General features: G+C 50.8%; 1 protein-coding gene across 15 annotated transcripts in view; it reads right to left on the bottom strand.

The window, feature by feature from the left end:
- The window catches only part of DAB2IP (DAB2 interacting protein), a 239,885-nt gene that overhangs the window by 30,475 nt on the left and 192,347 nt on the right, over window positions 1–17,063 (bottom strand). For all 15 annotated transcript variants that reach the window (XR_012838497.1, XM_075772549.1, XM_075772551.1 and 12 more), the window contains 3 exons: window positions 15,203–15,356; window positions 8,069–8,167; window positions 5,300–5,854 (listed from right to left, as the gene is read on the bottom strand). Coding sequence is in view for 14 of the 15 variants with exons in the window: in XM_075772549.1 (XP_075628664.1) it covers window positions 5,300–5,854; window positions 8,069–8,167; window positions 15,203–15,356 (808 nt within the window). In the remaining variant the exon portion in view is untranslated. The remainder of the gene's footprint in view (window positions 1–5,299; window positions 5,855–8,068; window positions 8,168–15,202; window positions 15,357–17,063) is intronic.

Genomic DNA, 17,063 nt, shown 5'->3' with positions numbered 1-17,063 from the left:
TGGGTCCTGGGCAAACGGTGCGAAACCAGGGACCCCAGCAGCCAGTCCTCGACTCTTCACCACCACGCAGTTCCTCCGAGGAGCTGCACTGCGCGCTTCTCTGCCGGGAAATGCAGTGATGTTCCCTGCTTTCAGCACCGGAGCTCATCCTCGACACTTCTGGCATCTTCTCATTCTCCTTGGGAAAGGAGGTGAAATGGCAGTGCGAGGGTTAACGCACAGGAATCTCTGTCCATCACCTTGCTCAGGAAATAAGAAAACCTAACTGAGGGATGTGACACTAACGCGCTGAGCGAGCACACGCCACCCTGACAGCCAGAACCCTGATCTCTACAGCTGCCACTCACCGCCTGTCTCCGTCCTTTCAACCAACCTCACTGTTGTGTTTAGGGAGAGGGGGAAAATCAGTGGCGGTGCTCATAAAACTGATTATAAGACTAATTAGCTCGGGTATGGCTGCTATAAAATATTATCAGTAAGATAAACTCTTTGTTGGGGAAATGATATGGCTGCTGCCAGTCTTGTCTACGGCTGAACACGTGCAGCATCCTCACTTCCCTGTGTCCGCAGCCTTGCCAGTGCAGATAAGGGAGCGGTGCTCCCCGGCGGGACCGACCAAGCCCTGGTGCCACCAGCCCCCAAGTCCAGCCATGCCATTCATCTCCCGGTCCCCTCCCCGTGCTGAGCAGTCACTTTTAGGCAGCCCTGTGCGATATTTGCAGGTCCTGCACTTGAACTGGTGCTGCCAGCGCAGCTCTGACCAAACACCCCGCACCGCCGAGGAAGGGAACGTGGGGAGGGAAACTGCAGGCTCGCAGGGGGGAGTAAATACATCTGCTCAGCTGAAGCAAATCCTTGCAGCATAAACAAACAGGGACACATGTTTACTCTTCACTCCATTCACAACACAATAAATATTTATTTCAAGTGAGCAGCTGGTTAGTTAAAGCTTTGTCTAATGCTGGGTTTGATCTACCAACCATTTGGACAAGAGATCTTTTTAAAATGTATTTATTGTCATGAAGTGAGCTCCAAACGCTGTAAGACAGCCCTGAAACAAATGTAAGCATGGGCAATGTTCTAGAAGCATCAAAAGTCACGCTCGGTCTCGCTTTGGGAAGGACGCAGCCTGCCTGTGCACAACCACATCACACGGGCCACATCAAGTCACGCTGCTGGCAGGGGCGAGCACTCCCAGTAACACCGAGGATGGCAACAGAAAGGCTTTTAATTATGACTTTGTCTTTCGTCTATAGGTTGCAAAACACACGAAAATAGTTAGGCATCTCTCCACACCCTGACAGGTAACATTTTACCAGTGCTCTCACTGGGAAGATGAAGCACACGCCAAGTCAAGGAGAGACGCCGAGAGCCTGTGTCTCTGTGTTTAGCCACAAAACTATCTCCCTCTTCCGGCACAGCGATGTCTCTTCCAACCCCTACTTGCCATAAATACAGGTAGCGAACAACCGCTTGCACTGAGAGTGCCGATGCAGTCCTGGATGTTTGTCAGACTTTCCAGCGGGCTGGGGCAGCTCCCTCACCCAGTCTGTTTGCACTTTTAACTTTATCAAAGCGCTCTTCCCCCTCCTCCCCACCTATTTGCCTTGGCGGCTGCTCAGGGGTTTCCAGGCGTGCCCCGATGCACACCGAGCTCTCGCGCAGCACTGCAGGAATGAAGCTTTTCCCTTTCCCAAACAGACATCAAAGGAAGCATGGACTTCAACTGCAGGGAGGACTCTGCTTTCACTCTCCACCTTTCAATCTATCGTGATACAGCTATGAAGCTCAGGAAGACGCAGATACTTAGGGGGAAATTCAGCTACAGCCCTTGTCCGCCTTCCACCTGCTGCTGTACGTGCTGTGCCCCTCTGGCAGGAGGGACTCGGGCAGCGCCTCTGGGTTTTAGGAGCTTCAGATAATGCCACCTGGCTGGGGGGGGCAGCTCAATATTGCAAGGGAGCGAAGTGGGGTGTCTGCAGGGAAGGATCGCCCTTCTGCCATCCGTGGGGCTGCACGGGGACGCTGGTGGCTGGGGGCCCGGCTGTGGCGGCACACACGGCGTCATCCGCACAGCACCGCATCACACCTCTCCTGCATGGGAACTCCCGCAGCGTGGCTCTGGGTGGACACACGTACCCAATCTGCCATGCCTCATTAAGGGATTACACCATATTTACAGCAAATCGCTACAAGAAAACAGGACCTGAAACAGTGCAACAGCAATTAGCTGCTAACGAGTCTTCATAGATAATCTACCGGACACTTGTTTCTCACTCCAACTGTAATTGCTGCTTTAGCATCGGCTACAGCAGCCAAGATCCACAAAAACCCCCTTATCAGCAAAATAAATTAGTGGTTGCCGATTGCCACGTCTGCGCTCTTCGGGGCACAGGAGAGCTCTGAAGAGGTCGTTGGAAAGGCTCTTGGCAAGGCACAAGGACGGGGAACCCACCCCCAGCCCGGGCAAGCTTCGGAGGGTCACAGGAGGACAGAGGCCTGGAGGACACCAGAGCCAGGGAGCAGGGTGCCTGGGTGGAACGAGGTCCTCCCCCAAAGCCAGCAGAGGTGGGACCCAGCCCCACCTTGTGCAGCCTCGAGCCTCAGCCAGCAGCACGCCGGCTCCCCTGGCACCATCCCTGCCCGCTGGGCTCCCGGCCCTTGGGATCTGTTCTCCTCCTCCTGGGGCCCTGAACCCCATTTCAAAACCCACTGTGCCCCTCTTTGGGACGCGGGTGTTTTACCTTCCTGCTCAGTGTCGCCTCGGAACGAGCAGGCGACTGGTGCTGGGTGAGTCCGGGCTGAAGGGACTGTGTCCTCAGCACCAAAACCAGACACAGCTCAGAGCCAGACCTGCCTGCAGGCGCATGCCTTCCCCGACACACGCACAGAGCCACGCTACCTATGAACAAAAGAAAAATAAATTGTTTCTGCTGCAGACTGGCTGGGAAGAAAAAGTAAGAGACTGTTGTTTCTGCGCTGCAACTCCAGGGAAGTGCTCAGAGCCCTGCTGAGGGGCCAGCCGGCGATGCTCCGGGAGAGCAGGCAGCATGGCAATGGGACTTTTTTTAAGAGCTTGGACTTCTCCTGCCCAGTCCTTCCCCCTGGGGTGGGCCGAGAGGGGCTGCCCGGCTGAGGGCAGGGACCACAGCAGCAGCGCAGCCTCCCCGTGCAGCCCGGGCACCAGCCGGCCGCTCTGCTGCGGCTGTGACTCCTCGCTGCATCGTGGTGCTCAGCCTCACGGGAGCTTTCCTGAGTGGTGACGGGGTGCACCATGTCACACAAGCCGGGGCAAGGGGGTCTCGTCCTCTCCCCCCCTTTTTTTTTTTTTTTCCCCTTCTGCTGCTTTCGCCTTTCTCTGCTTCTCCAAGTCCTCCACCAAGCATGCACAACCCGGTTCCCATGCTCCAATAACTCCTGTTGCTCTGACAGCTCCCTAAACCCTCTGCTAATGCTGATGGCAGATGACAGGCGGGGAAAGCAGAAGCTCCATTTTAAAGGGAAATTCATCAAGTCTGTTTACTGTTTGCTGTGTCCCCCGTGTAGAGCCTCTGGGATCTCGAGCACTGATGCAGACACATGTCTAGAAACACACTTGCTCTCTCCAGAGCCTCTCCAGTATCGATGAGAAAAGGAAATGGCAGGAGCAGTGACAACAGCTCTCAGCCATGCCCACACATGATCCGTGGCGACTGAGATCAGGGTGACACCTGAAGCCTTTTGCACCAGAACCGTGTAAGCCACAGGCAGGATCTTTCACGGCAACGTCACTCCCACAAGAGCCATGGCACTAGTGCCACCAGAGCTGCCGCGCAGGGCAGCACAGCCCCGGTGCGCGGGGAGGAGGCAGGGCCGTGCCTAGAAACGCTGCGCTGACGGTGCACAAGGACTGAGGAGGGGGACACCTACGATGCTCCCCTTGTGTAACCCCAGAGCGTTATTTCACACGTCGGGAATCACAAGGCACTTCCGTCCCCACTGAGGGCAACGTAGGCAAGGGGACGGGGACTGCCACCCTCCCCTGCGCTCCCGGGGTCTGACACTGCTGCCTGGGATCAGGAGGCTTTAACTGAGCTATTTTCTCTGCCTCTGCAATAGCAGGCCCACGGCTTCGCAAGCCTCTCAGCGAGCTTTGCCTGCCTTGAACTAGATCAGGAGGCCAAGCCACTTCTCTGTTCGACAGATGGTAACTAAATCTAATCCATGAACCCTGCCGCGGTCCCAGGCAGCAGCGGCAGCTGCAGAGGAAGCAGAGCCTTGCGACTGCCCCTAAGGTGAGGAGCTCACGTCTCCTCAGCACTGGAAAAGCTTCGGAAATCTTGCTCTTCCCCAGCTCCCCCACGCAGAATTCAGGGAGATGTTAACAGAGAAAAACGCTTTAACTCCTGCGCGGCTGTGCCGTGCCACCTGGGGATGAAGGATGCTCTGCGGCAGATGGGTCCCCACGTGCCGGGGACCTCAGCGCTTGCCTGTGCTCTCCAGTAAGGGAGGTTCCAGCTCTGCTCACCCTGCCCGTACCATCACAGACCACCACCAGGAATAAATCCCGCTCTCTGCCTCCTCCTGGCCTGCTGCTTTCCCAGACCTGGCGGGCGATTCCCAACCATGAAGGATGTTCAGACAAAGTGGTCCACAAAACCTGAACTTCCACCACTCACAAGTCAGCTGGCATCAGCCCCCAACGAGCACTGCCCTGGGAGCACCCCAGGACCCCTGGGCTTTCCCGCACTGCTGCCCCCCTCGTACCTCCCTTCCAAACGCACCAGGACGGACCCCAAAGACAGAGCCGATTCAGAGACACGCGTGCCCGCAGGCGGGCTTTGCTCTGAGATTCTCAAGAGGCCGTTCGCTCCCGTTCGGCTCCCGCGGCGCCGGGTGCTCAGCGCAGCAGCACGGCGGCAGGGAGGGAGCGGGGAACCTGCCAGGTTCCCACAGGAACACCCAGCACACACAGGCTGCTTAGCTCAAGCTGGCATTGTTCACGTCTCATCCCCGAGAAGTGCCTTCGTGCTTACGTTCACGTTTCTGCCTGTTCCTAAAGTAAGAGCCTGGCCCCCGAGCCTCCGGAAGGAGAGAAAAACGACTCAGTTGGTATCTTGTGGTCCCATCAACCTCTTCGCTAATTAAGCGACTCACACTGCATACGTTACCAACTTGTTTGTAATTAAAAGTGAAATCAGAGTGTATTAATGATGGCTAGGCCTGAAGCCCAACCGATGTGGTGATTTCCAACAACCCAACACGGGAGTCTGCTCCTGACGGTCTCTGGTGGGATGGTACAGATGGCGAAAGGTCTTACCTTGGCCTTGCCCGTACTCTGCAGGATGTGCACCAGCGCAGACGCCATCTCCTCTTTGTTCTTCACGCTCAGCGAGGGCTCCAGCACCGAGCACAGCACCATGTAATTGTTAGTGATGTACTCGGCAAACTCTTTGTACATCTCCATGGGAAGAATGCTCATGCTCTGGTAGCGTGACTTGATGCGGATCATGGGCCCCGGCGACTTGCCCTTACCGGGGTTGGGGCTGACCACCGGGTACCATTTCTCTACAAACTGCCGGCCCGTGACAGAGCTGACGGGGATGTTCACTTGTCCAATGAAATTGGTCTTGTCCTTCTTTTTCTTCTTGTCAGTCTCTTTGTATAAGTGCACCGTTATGTTTTTGAGCGATGGGAGGTTATTAAATTCAAAGTGCTCCCCCCAAAATACATTATCAGTTTTCAATTTACAGGTAGTTCGTGCATAAAGAACATCATCCAGGCATAATTCACACAAGTACTTTTTCTTAGCTGGCAGGTCCTTGGCTTCAATAATCCATAACTTTAACATATTCTCTACCCTTCTGCTGTTGTCCTGAAAAAAAAGATGCAAAGAAAAAAAGGTCAATAAAAACCCCACAAAGCCAAGCACAACAGAACTGGAGATATGAGTTAATTATTTCGGATGTGCTAAATGAGCAGAGGCTTAATTACATTTTATTTTAAGGAAATACTGGCTCTCAGGAATTTGCATAAAAACACTACTTATGTTAATTTTCCAAATATCACCGTGCTCTCCATGTCTGTTGGCGCCAATTAATATAAGGAACAAGGAAGATAAAACCCCTACAAATCATAAATGTACCGTTTCCCATTCACTGCCAAGAGGGCCTCAGAAGAAACCGAAAGACCCTCACCGATCACTAATGGCTTTTGCAAAGCAGAAGCTACGTTACAGGCACCTCCCAGCCACCTCCTTTTTTAGAACGGCTGCTTCACAGCAGCACTGGAGTACATTTTCTTTACTGTAACAGAGCAGCAATAAAGGGATCTGATCGCACACCCAGGGATCACCTCATCCACGGCTGCAACGCAAGCACCTCTGGCAGGGAAAGAAGCATTTACAAAACCTCACGATATTTTAGGGCAGAAGTCCAGAGCACATCGAGAGGAATTATGGGAGACGAGTGAGTTCCACAGGAGAATCATTACAATTCCAAAATAGGAATTTGGCTTGGGTATCTTTTAAACAATAACGGAGCAAAGGATACTGTGGATCTTTAAGAGCTCCCCAGTGGCGCTGACCTCATCCTGCAAAGAACATCCAGGGGCATTTGCTGCAGCAGCGACTTGAAAGCTAAAGCACTCGCAGCTGAACCGCTGCTAGGGGTTCTGCAGTAACCTGGTTTGTTTGGAAACCCCTCGCTGAACCAGCAACCACGGCTTACTCTGCTCAGGCTCGGAGTCTGGGCAGGAACATTTCTGCTGGAAGTCCACAATGGGGTACTGTAGGTTCAGGAAGTACACACAGGAACTACACAAGAACACTGAATTCCTGACAGAAAGATCAAGTCAGATACTGAGAGTTTATTGTCTATGAACTCAAAGATGGAAAGTTAGCCATCAGATAATAACATGTTTTGAGATAAGGGCACACTTCCAAATGAGTTTCCACTGACCACCACATCTCAAAGCCACAGCGATGTGGCCAGCCCCAGCTCACATTCCCGGGACTCTTCTCATGGTAAGTCTGACCACGCAAACCTTACACAGCTCTTTCAGATCATTACGACCAGGCTGCCGCACTCGGAAAGCACCGGAGTCACTGAACTCCATATGCAGGAACACGCTGCTCGAGGCAGCAGTCCACCTTTCCCCTCCGCTGCTCCCGTTCTGATATTGAAGGAAATCTTTTATACTGACATTTGGCACTCCGCTGGGAACAATAAACTCCGACACAGAGGGCTCCTTTAGCAACCCGCCAGGCCGGACCTAACTTGTTCTGTGCACAGCTCTGTGGCTCTGCTGCCAGGAATGAATTCACAGGATCCCATCATCTGTGTCTTCTCTGATCAGCGGGAAAAGACTTGTTGATTGAGCTCATCAGTTGTGAAATCCTGCAGCTGATTAGTCCTGATCAGTCTTTGTTAGCTACCTCCAGCGCAGGGAGGGAGAAGCAGCTGTAGATTTTATTTTAGGATGTACTTAGTCTTAGTGGGCCATAAAACGGCGTATTGGGTGTCCCTGTGTTCTAGCGCAGAGAAGGATTTGTTTCTGCAGGTCCCAGAGAGGATGACTTTGCCACCTCAACTGACTGGAGAAGGGAAAGCCACGTTCCACTACCACCTCAGAGAACTCGCTGCGATGGGCAGCTGAGTTTCTCCGTCACTGAGGCAGACGCTGCAAGTACTACCCGAGTCAGGAAACGTGGTATGGGAACTCCTTCGACTATTCAGCCTTGTGACTTTGCTGGCAGCTACCTGCTATCTGTCCCAGAGCTTTTGGGAGGTGGAAAGTCCTATGTAAGTGGCAAGTATCATCAGTAACAGAGCAAGACTGAAGATTCTTCAGGTCTGATCAATTCTTAGCAACAGCTGAAGCAGCATGTGCTGAGAAAAGAGGGGAAGAAATAATTGGCACTTGCCTGTAAATATAATTGTGGAAGAAAGCAATATGGAAAACGGCTGACCCACGGTTACACTTACTCACTAAAATGACAATACGTCCCCCGCTGCTACTATGCACTGGGCTATAAAATGTAATAATGAGGAACTGAACTGTAACAGAGGCAATTCCTCAAAGCCACTACCTTATTTGGGTGCACGGCACGCCGCAGGTTTTCCATCCATTTATCTCGCTCTGCTGCAGAACGACACGAGAAGCACTTACTTCCTGATGAAGTCGTCACCTACAGGGAAAGGAACAGGATTATGTCTTGACCAGCACACCGCAGACTGTGATTTGGGGGGAGAGGGGGACTTAGGAAAGATGCTAGTGGATTTTTTTTTTTTTTAAGTAAACAGCTTTACCCAAGCATGAAGCAACAGCCCCTAAGGCTAGCAGAAAAACAGGGCAACTCTGTATGTCACAGCAATAATCATGGAAGCAAATTCCAATTACTTTTCCTCTTGCACACCAGAAAACACTAGATAATGGGCCCCATGCATGTGACACTTTAAACCACCAAGTCCCACAACTGAGGGAGTGCAAATCCTTAGATGAACTAAAGATAACTTGCAACCACTTGGCATTCCTCCAGACTCAACCCAAACCCTGAGACAGTAACAACCCAGCCCTTGTTTTCAGCAGAACATCAGGCCAGGAAAGGCCGGCTTCATTCCTTCTCCCTTTGTGTCCTGTTCCTTCTGAAGACCACGCTGTGAAGAACCTGGGCCCACGTACACGGCCCACAGTCCTGGCAGTGGTAAGAGCAGCACCTTGCCGCCCGGCCAGAGGCACTCCGGTGCTCACAGCACCTGGGGCTCACCGGCCTGGAGATGGCCAGTGAAGGGCTGCTGAGCCCTCCTCTCACCTCCCACGCTTCCATATCACTCCAAGGGATCTTTCTGCAGTATTTGTGTGACCTTCTCTGGCCATCAGGACTTCAAAGCCAGGTTTTGAAGAAGCGCGCTAACAGCAGTGACATTGCCAGTCGTGCAAACGCCCCTTATTCCTTATCACACCCCTGCTACAACATGGAAACTCAACCCTGTTGAGAGCCCACCAAAGCAACTGCTCCCCAGCAGCCCAGGATGACAGGCACCAAACATTTCTTCCTATCTACCACACCAAGCTTCCTTGGCATCAATTACTGGGCCAAGGTCTAAAAGGCAAATAGTTCTCTGCATCTTCTCACATATACGTACCCCTCAAGCCGTTGTCTCCTCCAGGGAAGCTGATAGACCAACTCCGCGCTGCCCACAAAGCTCTCCGCCAGCCGTTCTGCCCCCCGTCGTGTTTGCTGCGTTTGGTGATGTGCGGTACTATTCCTTATTCCTATTCCTGCTTTGCCTGCAGGCCAAACGGACCCGGCGAGTACTTTAAATAACTTCCCTCCGAGTTTCATTTCTGCCAGTCTCAAGCTGCAGAATTATTTGTGAGTACTTTATCATCTCACAGCGTTTGTGTGTACACTCGCTGGGTTATCTGCTTCTGGGAGACACAATCTCCTCTAATTTCATGTATCTCTCAGAAGCCTAACCTGTTCTTACAGCAGAGCTGGCACTTGCTAAGATTTGTCATTAGCTAACCTCAACGATGAGTTGAACACATCCCTTCCTTTGAACACAGACATCTTCTAACCAGGACAAAATGACAAGAGGCCTATCCTGTCTTTACACAGCAAATGCAAGAAATCTTTCAACTCCTGACAGCCCAGAAGCTCTCTCCTTCAGGCAGACACTCTTCCCTGTCCTTACACACTTTCATCCTCTGTCCTGTAAAAGCATACATTCTTCTGAGCACAAGTTATCTTCTATTTCCAAGAAAAGACGACTCCAGTAGCATGGTCTTTTCAGCATTCTTTTCACGCTTCAGTGTATTTCCAGCTTCTTCAAAGTTTCCCATCCCATATCTGGCCTGCTTCATCTCCTGTTTGCTGGTCCAGATGCCCATGTGAACCTTCATCCCTGAACCTTCACAAACGGACTGTTGGTGGTACAAGAGATGTATCACTTGAAGATTGTGCCTACAGCGTGCGATCCCTACACCTTGCTCTGCCAGAGGGTCTGGCAGTTCTGCATCTCGATCCTCTTCTCAGGAAGAGTTGCTGCAACAGCATTTCAGCTGAGCATAGCCAGACAACTGACAGGTAACAGCACAGGAAGAGAAGCAACGCACGGGTGCATTACTGTTGACACGGTGCTGCACCATCTTAGCGCTGAATTACAAATACAAAGGTCCCAGAAGTACCACTTAACAACAGTTTTAAGAACGGAACTTACAGCAAAGTAACACAGAAGATGCACAGCAAACGAGCACTGGTCCAGACAGCTCCCTCGTTGCTCGATGTGAATTTCTAAGGCTTCAAAACTATTCTTCAGGCAAGAACCTCATAATTCAGAACTTGAGCCCTATCTTATTTGGCCCATCTAATTCAGCTGCGGAAGACTCAAAATCATCCATGTCCAAGTCCAAAACAGCAAAGTCCTGTCACAGCCACGCTGCCCTGCCGGTGTTACAGCCGGGTTTCTACACCCCACAGTGGGAAAAACCCTCCCACTGACAATCTGGTTAAGGTCCACTAAAGTCAGGCTCCACTGATTGCTTAGAAATCAGTTAATAAAAGTGGAATAGGTCAAACACACCTTTCGGTAAACTATCCCCTTAGTCCATTTCCTCAAAGACCATTCCTCACCTAGCTTTCTGTTCAGCTCTTTTGCTTTGCTGGGCGTTTGGCGTACAAATGCGTTTGAAAACAATGCTCCCGGATATACAGAATTTGGTAGAAAACCTGGAAACTTTTCCATAAAAGAGAATTATGACTTTGATTGCTGTTGAAAGACACTCTCTTAAAGACAAGTTCTCCTTGATGACACACATGGATCCCACAGCTGCCTAGAGGATTTGTATCCAAATAAATAAGCATGCAATTTAGCTGTCCTTCTATTGAATCTGTTAATTAAATGCTATCTGTTAGGGAGAATATCTGATATATTTTCTTGCCACACTTAAGTCAACATGTTATCATTGAGTTATCATGGTAAAATTTATGATTCAATTCCAAAACAATTACCGATTAAGTAATCACTCAAAACCTAAAAACCTGTGACTGTCATACTTAAGAGACAGAAGGGGAAAATCCTCATGTGTCAGACTCATCGATCTGATGGGACCTGAAGGTCGTATCTACCATGTGTGACCAAAAATGTTAATTTTCCCCAGCTCTGCAATAACAGTCCAGCTTTGAGCTCTGACCTAAACACATTTGGCATTAACGATCTTCACGAGATATTAATTATCTTGATAAAGAGAGTATTCTGGTCTCGTCAAGATTTTGGATATGCTAGAATACTATTAATGCACAGGATAAACTCAATTAATAAAACTCGTTAATTTCTAAAATGTTACTTATTCACATTCATTATCCACAGTCCTTGGATGGGTGATCTCTTAAGTCAAATAAAATCTTGTCATTTTAAGAACATCTTAGGTGCAGCATGGATTCCTCAAAGCACACTTCAAGGAATCTCACCCGTGTAACAAGAGAAGACGCTAACTGCGTTACTGAAGCCGCTTCGCTCAAAGCGTTCACAAGATTCTACGAGGAGGAGTTGGGGCTCAAGGTGGCAAACGCCACCATCCCCAAGAGCAGAAGGCATGCCGGCGATGGCTGGGCCAGCCCTGCAGACCCCTGACGGCTGCACAGGGCACCCGAAGGGCCATGCCAGCAATGGCAAACATTTCCTCAGCTGGACTAAATTTAGCAAAGCTAAACTTAGCGCCACTAAATTCGCCCTTGCTCAGGCAAGGCCAGGATGCGACGACACGGTTTCAGTTGCGGTGCAGCAAGTACGGTCCAGCAGTAGCTTTTTCTTTCTCCTGCTCCACATCCCCCGGCTATGTCCTGCGACAACCCGGACATGAGCTGCACCACAGGACAAGACTTTGGTCTCCCAAGACAGCAACAGAGCCCTTCGGTCCCAACTCCCCTGCCTGGCCCAAGTCATGAGGACCCCACAAATAGCAGAGCCAGGAATAGGCTCTGGGAGTCTGGACTCTGAGTCTCCTTTATGGGACTAAGATGCCCACCGTATATTTAGCACCCGCAGCATGTGCAGTGTCATTAGATGATTGTGCTGACTGGGAAGTCTTATAAGGAGAAAGATGATGTTGAGAAACTTTTTAAAAAAAAATCAATGAAGAAAACAAGTAAATACCAACTGCCAAGTACTCAGCAAGTCAGAAAAAAGCAAGTTTCATAGAACTAAATAAGCAGAAAAAGCCAAATGCAGCATTTGAAAAAGCACTGCATTAGTGCTGACTCTCCCTACCCCCGGCAGAGCCCAGCTGAGGGGGAGCAGAGCTGAGCAGCCAGCTTCGGCACGTCTTAATGCAGGTCAGTCGAGCTAAAGGAGAGAAACAATTGCACTGTACCGTACCTTCCCACAGCCAGCTCCCTCCAAACGAGCCACTTGGTTTTTTTCCACTGCAGATGGCTTTGGCACCTCTCGCTTTTGTCTCCGTTTGGGTGCGCTGCCAGTTCTCTCTCTGAACCTGCCCTCTTCAGCGCGATTCCATCTGCAGCCATGTCAAATCCTGCCGTCTTGTTCTTCGAGCCACGAGGCCGCTGCTGCAGCTCGGTGGAGGAGGACCTGTGGCACGCCGTTCCTCGCACTGCCCGTGCCGGGCAGCCTGGACCACAATCAGCTTCTGGAAAAGCTGCTACACGCTCTTTTGTTGCTGAGGGACCTGAGAGAGCACGCTGAGCCAGCCCGGCCAACCGAGCACCAAATGAGAACGAAGAGACACCAGCCAGCTGGTAATGGAAGCGTTCCTAGGCACTGTCCACCACCCGCCCACCCCACCGCAAGCAGAAGGTAGTTAAGAGCTGTTTAAGCCTGGCACTGCCCAGCAACTGCAACGCTTCGCTTCTCCATTTGAGACAGTAAACTTGGCCGTTCCTGACAGATCTCCCTAGGGAACGGATCCACAATCACCTCCAAGTGCAGGGACAAGGCACCATTACCACCCCGCAGCACTTTCGCGATCCACTGTGCAGAAAAGGTCCTGGTTCCCCTTGTCCCCGTGACTCTGGCAGTAACTTCTCACTCGACGTTTCTTAGTCAGGGCTCCTTTTCCAGGACATCAGCTGAGCTTCTTGCTCTTCAGCGTTCCCACACACAGCAGTGCCACGGCTCTTGGCCATCAGCCTTGGGTTTCCTTGCAGCCTCGTGCAGACTTCAACCAGAGCTTTCCCAGTTCCAGGCCACAGGAACCACCACAGGTTTTACTGCTCTTTGCTGAGCTCCCCGACGGGCGGCAGCAATCTTTGCCAAGTCTTGCCTGGACTTTCAGATAAAGCAACTCTGAAGGACTCAGGGTCACAGGCCACAGACGGGACCCCCAGGACATGACGATAACTGAAGGCAACACTCAAGCACCAAAAAGGAGAAGACGCGCGTGCAGTTTTGCCGCTTGACTTTTGCTATTCCCTGCCATGGAGAGCCATGTGATAAAGCTGCCCGTGCCGATGCAGGCCGTGGTCCGGAGGGGCCAGCCCCAGCCCTCCAGCCCATCCCAGCACACGCCGCTCCTATGCCTGGGCCCAAGGCACGTCGCAGGCTCATCCCTGCCCTGCACTGCCCAAAGGCAATGCCAACTCTCTGCCAACGGTCCCGAAGCGCGTGGCACATTGTGGTCACTGCCCGCTACCCACCAGGGATCCCGGGAGATCTGCAAACTCATTTCAGTGCTGACCTCACCCCGAATTTGAAAGAGGCTCTCTGGAGATGCAAGCCCTACGCATTAACACAATATGCCATTTAGCTCTCACCTCAGTCCTTCCCGCTGGAGCTTGCTGATGAGTAACCGTCAGTTACAAATCAATGTCCCTTTTGTTTTCTGGCATTCTTCCTTTCCTCTGCAGGATTTGCAGAACAGCAATTAACATGTTCTTTTTTTCTGTATGACTCCTCTTTATCCAACTCACTTAAAAATAAAATTTTCTTCCTCCTTACAAGTGCATGACTTGTGTAATTTCCCTCTCAGTCAACTTTCTACAAGTACTGTTCACATCCCTTCCTCTGCTCTTGTGCGCTGAACAGAATTGGTAAACAACTCTTATATTATGGATGTCACATCTATTTTCCATCTAGCTTCATTTTATCTTTCTTGAGTGGAATGTAATAGAGGCCATATAATTTACAAAACTGTTCTCCTCCTGACCTGCCACACTTGCTCAATTCTACAGAGAATGAACAGCACTGGAAAATTTATACCTCAGCCCACTTCAGAGTTTATGTTTGGGGCTATTTTTTGTAAGACTGTTTTCATGTTACCTGCTTAAATGTTAAGAAATGGATCTTTTAACTCATTTCCTTCCAAGTGTGCGAATTTCAGTAAAGAAAAAAAATCTTCATCTCTCCAGTCTGACTCCTCTTGGACACTGCCAAGGCCGTCTTCCCCCGGCACTGCCCATCCGAGAAAGCCCGCCATCCCATCACACCCTACAGTACGATCCAACCACGGATAGACAATCCATCTGCTCTTCTATGTCCAAGCACAAGCAGGTTACCTTCTCTCCACAGAAACACAAGTATCGACCACCTTATTACCGTAAGAAAACCATTTCCCAGTTCTATATCCAGCCACTGCCATAAGCAATAATACTTTGCCATCCCTGATGCAGGACAAATGATTCCCAAGACATAGTCTATTGAATTATCCAACTACAGACTGGTTTGTACGTGTCCTACCACCTCCCGCTAGTACAGACCTAACCACATGCCATAACAGATGTTAAAAAAAAATCTGAAATACTCACAGATTTTTCTATTTACCCAAACAAGTGAAGCTTCAGTTTTCCAGACAAAGTGCTCAACACCCCCACTGACAACAGTAGGCTATCTTTGTGACCACGCATGACGTCTTTGTGAACACTGAGTAGGTATTAGCACTTTCTGATATCTGTATGAACATAAACTACAAATTTATGCTCTGCTAATACACAGCCTGAAGTAGTTCAGCACCTGTGCCAGCAGCACGCTCTGCTGAGACAACGGTTACAAGGAAAAGAGCCCATTGCTCTGATTTCGTGGACATGATCCTCCTTGGAAAGATGGGAGCAATTTTCTGCCTATAAAATAGTCTCTGTGTAGCAATTCAGAGCAGAAACGTTTTACAACAGTGGGAGCCCAAGACACAAACGCAAACCTGGCTCCCCAGTCAGCCCCCTCACGTGGCAGGAACGGCCCCGGGATGGACAGAAAGGCGCCTTACTTACCTCAAAGCAATAGTCTTGTCCCAGGATGCTACTGTGGACCGGCTTGATGACCACTTCTTCCTCCATGCTGAGATCCAGAGCCTCAACAGCACTACTGGGACTGAGCAAAGACTCGTGGGAGCGCGATTCTTTCAGCCTCGGCATTAGATGGGATCTAGAGGAAAAATGTAATGGTATCAGTGGATGCTTTCCTTCCCAGAGAATTTAGTCCATCTGTTAGCAGCAACTGCAGAATATTCCTGGGAATTTTTTTGCCATGAGATAACTGAGAGCCCAGAATAGCAGGGACTGCTACACTGTCCCATTTATAATTCAGTGAGCAGGTTCTATTACAAGCTGTACGTTCAGTAAAAACATTTTTTCCAAACTCTGATGCAGTGACGACTACATTATTAGAGGTTTGTACACTGCAGGTCTCTGCACAGCTGAGTATGTCTTTAAACAGCCACCATACCTGCTGCGTGAGACTTTCCGGGTGTGCTGCAGCACGAGCGGATCAGGGAGGCCGGCTGGCCCCAGCACCAACTACTGTGCTCATCAGTACCGCGGCTGGGTCTGCAGCACCCGGTGCTGAGCCCTGGTAGTGCTGAGCCCCGGTGGTGCTGAGCCTCGACTGCCAGCACAAGACTGGGTTTGCACGCGCATGGGAGATCCCATAAGCACCCTACTTCACCTCGGGCTGCTTGGCAGCACCCAGTCCCTACTGAGAGAAGGAAGTCACCCGCAATGGGGAGGAACTAACGACAGATCCTCCCCAAACCCCAGGCCTGCGTTTGCTCCTCCCAGCGCAGGTACCCTTCTCCCCACCAAAACGCACGCATCTCCCGTCACGAACGCAGCCAGTGTCTGGATCCACGCTGTCACCAATAACCCAAGGGCTCGTGTGCTCTCTCCAATTGTTACACGCATCCCCGGGATGGGGACAGTGTGGAAAATAAGGCCATGATAGTCCCATCGATTGATCTAAATGCTCTGGAGTCCCACTGGCAGCATTTAGCAGCAGGGAGCCCACAGACAGCAAGCAGCACACCATTTTTGAGACAGCCAATACAATCAATGGTGCTGTAACTCTTAAAGCAAAACCAGAGAGCTCAAGGGGAAAAAAAAAAAAAAAAGAAAGATAGCTAGGTACTCCCAGGGAAAATGGCAAAACCATAAAGTGGTAAGGGAAAAAATAACTTGAGAGCAAAGGGAGCAGTTGCCTTTTCTATAGCCTGCACCATGTAAAATGTTCCTACGCCAGCCAGCTTACAAAAGCTCTGATCCCAGTAACTCTGACCTTTAAAACCTCTGGCAGGCGCTTTAGGGTCTTCCAAAGAGACCCCGCGCCCCTCTGTCTACAAAGAGAGCACGACGCCTTCTTCAAAGGCACGCAAGGATAGAAATGAGGGGAGTTTGAGATATTCTCAGCACGGTCTTTTATGAGTGAAACAACAATGCTCCCAGTATACCCTCAGATTGCTTTGCCTGTGTGCGTTGAGTTCTGTTGTTCTCTAGAACAAAGCTGACCAAAACACAGAGAAATGTCAATAGTGCATGCAAAATTCAAAGCTTCCAGTGAATCACGCGCCAAGCTGAATCTAGAAAACAGCCAAAGGAGAGTCTAAGATAAACAGCAGCAGAAGATAAAGAGGTGCTTCTCTAGATTTGCCATTAAGATTCATGCCACCGGTGAACCCCCAGGTGACAGCGGATCGGCCCATAGCCGGGCTCTCCAGCTCCGCATGCTAAACGGAGACTCTGCAAGCTGCAGGCCACCCCTCCCCGCCAGCAGCGGGCAGGATAACCAGCCTGGGGACACGCTGCCCGAGGCTTCCGTGGCGGCACAGCCTCCAGACCCTTCGTGCTCCCTGCATCCGCT

Source organism: Balearica regulorum, chromosome 20 (genome assembly GCF_011004875.1).
Source record: "Balearica regulorum gibbericeps isolate bBalReg1 chromosome 20, bBalReg1.pri, whole genome shotgun sequence".
Taxonomy (NCBI): Eukaryota; Metazoa; Chordata; class Aves; order Gruiformes; family Gruidae; genus Balearica; species Balearica regulorum.
The sequence above is the reverse complement of the archived record's forward strand: the minus strand, read 5'-3'. Positions and strand labels throughout refer to the sequence as shown.